Genomic DNA, 8,921 nt, shown 5'->3' on the forward strand with positions numbered 1-8,921 from the left:
GCCCCAATATCTGTTTACCCACAAATACCTCAAGGGCTGACCTATGGCCAGAGGGGAACTCATTTTGTTTGACTCCAAAGGCCAGAACCTGGACACAGGTGTGAAAGGTCCAGGGGAGGCAGGCTTCAGCAGCAGAGAAGTACCATGAGGTCAGCTCTGGCCCCATCTTTGCTAGTCTATGAGTGTCACCATCTGCTAAGGCAGCGGAATGCAGAAATCATGCTGGTATTGGGGCATTCCACTGTACAGGTGTCCCTCAGTAATGGAACAGGGCAGTGATAGGATCAGGTGCAAAAGGATGTGTGGTTGGGAGACTGGGACAGGAGGTGATGGGAAACATGCTCATAGGAAAGGGAATATCTGTGGGTGTGGCGGTACGTGCTCGTAATCCTAGATATCTGGGAGGTTGAGGCAGGAAGCTCACAATTTCAAGGCCAGTCTCAGCAACTTAGGCCCTAAGCAACTTAGTGAGGCCTTGTCTCAAAATTAAATAAATAAGGGCTGGGGATGTAGCAAGCACCCCTGGGTTCAATCCCCTGCCCCCCAAAAGGAATGGCTTTTGGCCACCTTCTCTTCGAGCCTCACCATGTTGCCGTAAAAGAAAAAATGCAGATTCCTGGAGTCTAGCCCTTTGTCAGGGCCCCGGGGAACTTTGGCTTGTTGGTTTAAATTCTCCAAGTGATTCTAACCCATAGCTAGGTTTGGCACGCACAGCAAATGATGCCAGGGAAATTCACTTTGGTAATCTGTATCTGGGCTTGAGGAGTCACTCTGCCCTGCTCTTCTATGTACTCAAGGCTCATGTGGATTAAGCCCTGTTTAGGTTTTCCTAAACTTCTCATGGCAGTTTTGAATATTCTGTGAGAGTTAGGAGCCTTGACCATGTAGGGCACGCATCTCACTTCTCGCTCTGTCCTATCTGAGCCTCAGCTCAAGCCCAGGCAAAACTTTTTTGTAAAAATGGGACATTTTATATCAGCAAGAGCTGGCTGGCATCACCAAGAGCTTGTATGTGATGTGGTCAGCTCCCCAACACTACTGTGCTTCAAGAGAAGCGCATTTGGCATAATCAAACACAAATGCACAAAGCTTGAGAGGGCTGGGGGAGACTGGAAGAAACAGTTTAAATCTTTAAACACTTTAAACCTGGGAGTCATTTAAAGTCAATGGCCTCGCCACTCCACTCAATGCATGGATATGCCTAAGAGAGCATGTGGCAGGCCCTCAGTCCCCTCATCCACCATGCAGTGAGGATTTTGTAAGTGTAAGTCAGTGTTTAAGGGGGAGAAAACCAATGGTTTTATCTGCTCTTCAACTGCAGAAAAATGGATCTCTTCCAATGCTGCAGGAAAAATAGAAGTGTGGGACTTATTGAGAAATGTCAATTTGTTTCTATTCCTAACAAAAATATCTGGGGTGGGGGGGGGGTGCTGCATAAACCAGTCCAGATTGAAACTGGTATCTGTGTTATATTTGATGTACAATTTCAAAAGATCTTTAAGGAATAATTTGGACTTACATGATTTTCACTTTTGGGGTGCCTCTTGAATCTAACCCTCAAGGAGGACAGTACTTCACAGAACTCAAGTTATTTTTTTTTTTCATTCTGCATGTCTACCCAAGCGTTTTTTTTCTTTTTCTTTCCCTTTTCTCTTCTCACACCACCCCCTTGCTCCCTTGCTTGATGCACTCCTTCCCCCACTCTGTTCTTTCTTTGCTGATCCCTCCTTTATTGAGGAGAGAGTTACGACAGAATAGGCCACCTATACACCCTTGTGTAAACACACATGCTTACACACACATACTTATGTATAGACACAAGCTTGCACATGTACACACACACACACATGCTTGCACATACACACCCAAGGACCCCTTCCTCTATCAACTCATTTAGCAAAATACCAGTTCACACGCTGTGGAGAGGACCCATTCACAAGACATTTCACAGGATGACAGAAAATGAAATATTGTGTTTTTATAAGACAGGCATCAAAATGTAACAGAAATAGGTAATTGCCTCCCCGAATACGTTTTTCCCTTCATCTTTTTGAAAAATACGTCCCTCCCTCACGCTTTAGCTGTGCATGTAGCTGCCTGGCTTAAAGCTGTTTTTTCCCAGCATCTCTTGCAGCTAGATGCAGCTGCATGACTAATGAGAAGTGCGTTTAGAAGGGCTGGGTGAAATTTCTGGGTCATATCATTAAAAGAAGGTGTTTGTCTTCTACTTCTATCCCTCTCTCTTCTCCACATGCCGACTAAAACTCAGATATGGTGGCAGTGAGCTGACTGTAACTATCCCAAGACAGTGCTGTCCAACAGAAATACGCTCAGGCCAGGTGAAATGAATTTTAATAGGTATCCAATAGAAATAAATGTAAAACAGGAAAAATTAATTTTAGCAATCTATTTAATTTAACCTAGTGTACACAATAATCATTTCAACATGGAATCCATATAAAAATTATTGAGAAGTTTGTCTTCTTTTAATACTGATTGTTCAATAACTCAGGATATCTCAAGTCAGACCTGCCTCATGCCGATTATGTCATGGTCATGCTTGACCATTGGCTAGTGGCTACCTCTTGGACAGCTGTGTTCGAAGATGGCAAAGCAAGAGAATGAAAGGAACCTGGGGTTCTGAACGACCTTGGAGAGCAACACTTCCCATCACAATGGATCTTCAGCTTACCACTTGTTTAAAACACTGTATCTGGGGATCTCTTTGTAACATGAGATTTGCCTGCACCATGAACAGGGTAAGGGGGTTTTTGTCCCACAGGAATTGTTCTTGACCCACATCTGACATTCTGTATGGAAGGCAAATAGAGAGTGTGGCAGGAAAAGGCCCTTGATGTTAGTCCAGGTTTGTTGACAAATCAGCAATTACTGCCCGTTGTTCTGGCCCAGTTACCTGTCACCCAACAACTTACCTGTGTATGGGAAAGTACCCAGGTTTTAAACCTTGAAAAACATCAATTAATGTGTCTTCATTTTTTTTCATATTTTGAATTTTTTTCATTTCATGAATCTCAGAGCAATAAACAATCTCTACAACCATTATGCATATGTATGCATATTTTATCCTTATTATAAATTTGAACTAAATATTTACTAAAAGGGATAAGGATTAAAAATTAAAATGACATAATAAAAAAAAGAAGAGAATGTTTTAAGAAGGGAGGAGGAGTGACATTATGCTCTTCTCAGCAGTACTTTAAAGGAAAACACCATATCAGAAAGAGTTTATTGAAAGACCTCACCCAGGTTCAATTTGTCACATCATATATATATATATATATATATATATATATATATATATATATATATATATATATATATTCTGTTCAAACATACAGTTTTACAGGCATAGTGGTATAACTTCTGCATGTGAAAAGAAAGCAGTAATCAAATCAGGCTCTGTTCCCTATCCAATTTGTTTCTGTTTCCCTACAAACAAGAGGAGTTGGCGGAAAGACTGACAAGGTTCTTCATGTTTCTAAAGTAATCCTCTGGTTTATGGGGAAAGGCAATACTGAAGCCTATAAAAAGAAAAAAAGCAAATGTAAATAAGGATCCATCTCTTTATTACTTCGGGTCCTGTGATATGTCAGTTATTATCTTGATTTGTTGATCCTGTTCTCCTTTGAGGAAGACTCACCATCCAGAAGACTGAGAAAATGCGTTCTACTCCCAAGTCATGTTATTGGATGAGCACAGATGACTGATTACTTGCCCAGACTTACGAGTCACATTAGACCTGACAGTGTATCCTGACTCCACTGATTGTTAGCTGTGAGACCCTTGGGAAGGAACTAGACCTCTCTGAGACTTAGTCTTCTCATCTGTAAAATAATAATAATAAGTTGCCCCAAAGTATCATAAGGAACAAGAGAGCTGAATAGAAAAAGAACGTAACACAATGTCTTATCCAGTGCTTTGCAGCTGAGGGTTTTCCTATTTCCAAAATAATTATGTCATCATAGGATCATAAGATGAGATAATTATTTTGGAAACAGAAAAGTTATATATATATATATATATATATATATATATATATATATAATTTTCTGTTATATATATAATATATTCTATATATAATATATATACACATACACACACATATATGATATGGATATATAATATATAATATTTATTTATGTACACTTGCTATGTGACTACTATGTTACAAATCATTTAAACTTGGATTATTTCCAGTTCTTACAGCAATGCTGGGGGTGGGGAGCTGGAGGGACAAATACCCTCATTTTACAGATGGAGAGATTGTAGCTCAGAGAGGTGAAGTGGCTTTCCTGAAAACACACAGTGAATATGTGACTGAGCACAAATTGAAACTGACTCATCCAAACATTAAATCCTGTGCTTTTTACACCAGGCTGAGATGGCTACTCCTACAGGCACTGTGTCCCAGAGTGAGACAAAGGAGAGAAAGCAAGGCAACCTCGGAGGTCTCCAAACCTCCCTATTTTGAATAAATCCCCCAATTATGCTTGAAGTTAGACCAGCTTTTGAAAACTCAACTGCACATTCTTTTCCCATCAAGTTCCTTGAAATTTCCCTTTAAAGAGCATCTAGGAAAAGCCATTCTCATTAGCCAGGGTCTGACTTTATTTTCCTAATAAACAGAACTTTGGTTAGACAAAAGGGCCTCTTTTATTTTCAATCAATTCTTGAATGTTTCAGCTGATTTTCTTCTATTTGGCTTGAAATAGTGATCTGGGAAAGGCTGGTCCTGCAAATTGTCCTCCTATAAGGGAAGCCCCTTGAGGATCCTCAACTTGTTATTTTTAATCACTGTAATCTCCTTTCAAAGGAGGCCCTGGTCAGAAACAGAGCAGGCCTTTCAGAGCTTTCTAAAGCACAATTATTGCTGGAGGTGGTGGTTGGTGGTAGGGGGAAGAGAGAGGGAGGGAGGGGGAGAGAGAAGTGGTGGGGGAGAAAAGGAAGTCAATATAATACTAACAACTAACTGAAAGGCTGAATAACAATCTCAACTAGGCCCAGGCTGTGGGGAAGAAACCTCATGATTCAATTTTTTAAAAATGACCATTTTATTCCAGTTCAGAATACCTAACAGCAGTACTCACATCAGGGTTATTACTTGGGGATGAACTGGAATACAGAAGAAAAGAAGTTATTGATCCCAAGGATTGTAAGGGATCCTAATTCAGGAAAAAAAAAAAAAAACTAAAGTAAATAGAAAAGCAGGGGAATGTGAACTTCCACAACTCTAAGGCAATGCAACGGGCAAAGTGCATTAGGTTTACTTTCAACATAATTATCCTAAGAAAGACTAAGCCCACAGAAAATGTCACAAACTAGGTCAGTGCCCTTTCTTTGAAACTTTGAGTGGCAGAACAAGATTTTTTAGTTGCAGAATATTTACACAGGAGACCTTAGCATGGTTTCTGAAAGATCTTTCCTTCAAGATCTCTTAGCCACAAGAAAGGAGAAAAGATTATCACCCTACCTACAACCTCTTTGCTTGTCCTTTGGAGCTGGGTCAGTTTCCAAAAACCTAATGATTTAGGCTGGAAAGTCCAGGGCCCTCCCCTTCCAGTCCCAGTTCCTCCCAGTTGGGCCTGGGGAAAATTCTCTGGTCTTGTCAATATGGGATGTGCTGGGACCACTGATCCAACACTCAGGCAAACATGAAGCATTAGTGTGGGGAAGAGATGCCAGGAGGACACTTGGCCAGAGTCCCAGACTGACCTAAATCATACCACTCAAAATCTTCCTGGACTTAAATTAGGAACAGTCTTTGACAGGCTCCTAGTATGGAGAAATCAAATCATCACACATCCAATTAGTTCATGAGGACCCAGATAATGGTCATTCATTGTTAGATTGACTTGGAGCAGTACTAAGGAAGTCTCTCTCTCTCTCTCTCTCTCTCTCTCTCTCTCTCTCTCTCTCACACACACACACACACACACCTCTGACCAGGCACATACCTTATTAAACCAGTAAAGTCCTCAATCCAACTTGAACTAAAGTGTATTGGGGACCCGTTCTCTCTGACACACTGACCTTGGTAAGCTCATTTACTCTCTACAACCACCCAGAGAAGTTAGGTAAACGGCTATTTTTACAGCTGGGAAATGGGCTCGGAGAAATTAAATTACTTGCACAGGTCATACAGGTGCTAAAACCTCCCCCTCCCCATCAATTGTCTCCTCACCCTCTTTGCTTGCCTGTTGGAGCTGGGTCAGTTCCCTAGTGAACTCTGGCCCTGGGTTTGGGGGAAGACGGGAGAGGCCTTTGAGATTACCGCTGCTTCTCTCCTGTAGGCTGAGAGAACTGGCTACCTCCCGCCTCTGCCCGGTGATTGTCCCCACAAATCGATTCAATTCCCCCTTGACGCCGCTGTAACCCGCACGCTCCCTCCCCGGATGAGCAGATGGGCGGATGGGCACGGTGCTCTCCACACATCTTTCTTCTTGGGGTATCAAGACCCCGCGGACGCGCGGGGAGCCTGGAGCCGACCCCATAGCTCCGAAAGTCGGGTACGCGAAACCGGGGGAAAAGGGTGGCCCCTGGTTCTGTCCTGCGCTGCGCGTGGATGACCGGGTGTCGGCTGACATGGTCCCAAACTTTCTCTCTTGTTGCTCCCCCCTCTTTCTCCCGAGGCTCCAGGGACCCGGAAGGCGGGAATGGAAGGGATATGACTGGGAACCCATTTGTCCCTCAGGTGCCCCAATGACCCGTTCTTCTCTGCTTGGTACTGGAGTTGACTTATGAGGGGGCGGAGTTGAGGGGACTCGCGCCCTGGCGGGACACTAGGTAAGGCTAAGCAGGCTTCCTTCCCTGACTGATGTCCTGTGTCCCACCCTAAAAGCAGCAGCTGCCGCGGGGGAAGAGGTGTTTGGGGAGACGTTTAGCTGAGGAGGGAAGCAGTGGGCGCTGGGAATGGAGTTAAGGGTCTTGGGGTCGATGCCAGGCCAGCTGCCTATCCTACCCTGGAGATGCTCACCTGTTTGGATACCCTCCTCCTGTGCTCCGGAAAACCTGTTCTTAGCTGATCAGCGTAGGTGCGACATCTCGGTGGCGCCAAGCCTCCTGGCTGCAGGAGACAAAGTCCCACAGCCTCCAGGGAGCAGGCCTGGACTATAAGCTATCGAGGCTCCCCTTTCGGTCTTTATCGATTTCCCCTCCCGTTGGGAGCTATTCTGGGTTCTTTGGGGACCCGTTCTCACTGGGAACCCGTCCTGGAAATCCAAGGTCCTTTCTATCGCTTGGGACCATGGAAGAATAATCTGGGCATCTTCGTAGGGACCCTTTCGAAGAGCTTCAGGCTTCTTCCCTTCTCCTCGCGCCCTGGGACGGGTTAGTGAGAAGCCGAAGTCTCTTCTCCGGAACAGATCTATCCAGGGAAGCCCGAGTGACCCTCCTGCTCTGAGGGGTCTGCTAGAAACTGGTACCCTTTCTTTAAGGAATGGAAGCGGAAAACGCTGCCTTGCTTGTGACTCGACTGAGAGAAGACAGGGTCCCCTCCTCTCCAGAGACCGATCTGGAAAAAGTCAAGTCTACTTCCCTCCTGACGACCGCTAGGGTTGGAGCGGGGCTCCCTCACAGTCAGGCGGGTGTGACGCGTGGCTCAGCTACAGCCCCTGCCTGGGAAACGCGCCCTTGGGATCCAGGCTGCTTTGCCTGGCTGCGACTCCCGCGACGGCCCCGGACGTTGGCTAGCAATTCGCGCAGAGTGCTCGGCTCAATGGGCTGAGGGCAGCCAAGGCAGAAGGGCCCGTGCAGGGCAGCGCCGGCTCTGTGCGCCCAGGGACCGCGCGCCCTCCTCTGGCACCGCGCGATCGGTGCCCTCCAGGGGCCGGGTCCCGTGCCCTCATCGCCACGCCAGGCCACTTACCGCGGTAGCTGCTTCCTGGCTTGTAGAAGTCGGGGTCACCCTCCACGCGGAGGCTGAACTCGGTGTAGCCCTCGCGCCTTGTGCCCTGGGCACGCAAGATACGGCTGCAGTAGCCCTCCGACTTGGCCACTTTGTCCAGGGTCTCGTCGGAGAAGGCCAGCGCCAAGGCCAGGGGCAGAGCCAGGGCCACCAGCGCCGGACTCCGGCTTAGCCTCAGGGGCGCAGGAGGCAGCCTCATCCTCGCGGGTCCCCAACTTTGTGCTGTGTCGCCGGCTCTCACCAAGCGACTGCTGCCTGAAGTGGTCCCGGCAGAAGCGATACCTGGAAGAGCCCAGGCGGAGGAAAGGAGCTCTGAGCAGCTCTGGCGACTCGGAGACTGTGCCCGCCTCGGTTTGGCGGCTGCCGAGCTGCGCTGCGCTGAGCTGAGCAGAGCGAGCCAGCAGCGCGAGGAGGAGAGGGCGGCGGCGAAGGAGCGGGAGGAGGGAGGGCTGATTTTGCCCAGATCCCCCAACGCAGCGCTGTTTTGTTTCCGAGCCGGCGATTAGCGGAGCGGGGGTGTTTATTTTGCGACACTGGATTCCCAGGGTCTGGAGGGGAAATTATAGGCGACTGGGACACTGCGGGCTCTCTCCACCACCAGAGAGGCTGCTGCCCCAACCCCCGACTGCACTCTGGGACCCGTGGACCACCGCGCTCCGAGGAGGGAAAGCCTGAGAACTAACTTTCGTTGCACACCTACTTTGCACACTACTATGCTGAGCGGTTTACTTGTAGTGTCAGCTCACGGTCTCCACTCTCACCGCACACAATGAACAAACACTACATTACTTTCACTCATTTTATAGACAAGCAGATGGAGGTAGACAGGGTTAGAAGCGTGAGTTTCTGGCTCCATCGCGCTTCCCATAGGCATATTGGAACAGGTCGGACTGGAAGATGAGAAAGGAGCCAGAGAACTTATTCTCTGAGCTCAGCAGGCACAGTGCCTAGGGCCACAATTCGTTTAGAGATCTATGCTTTTTCTTTAAAAGCAGTA

At 46.8% G+C, this 8,921-nt stretch overlaps 1 protein-coding gene across 1 annotated transcript in view; it reads right to left on the reverse strand.

The window, feature by feature from the left end:
• Spon1 (spondin 1) overlaps nt 1–8,359 on the reverse strand; it is a 275,932-nt gene extending 267,573 nt beyond the window's left edge. Inside the window, exon 1 of the mRNA XM_046438224.2 lies at nt 7,886–8,359. Within this exon, the coding sequence (XP_046294180.1) occupies nt 7,886–8,123 (238 nt within the window). The 5' untranslated portion in view covers nt 8,124–8,359. The remainder of the gene's footprint in view (nt 1–7,885) is intronic.
• Nucleotides 8,360–8,921: the final 562 nt, after the last annotated feature.

Source organism: Marmota monax, unplaced genomic scaffold (assembly GCF_021218885.2).
Source record: "Marmota monax isolate L192 unplaced genomic scaffold, Marmota_monax_Labrador192_F-V1.1 WCK01_AAM20220418_F8-fsc00061, whole genome shotgun sequence".
NCBI classification, from domain to species: domain Eukaryota; kingdom Metazoa; phylum Chordata; class Mammalia; order Rodentia; family Sciuridae; genus Marmota; species Marmota monax.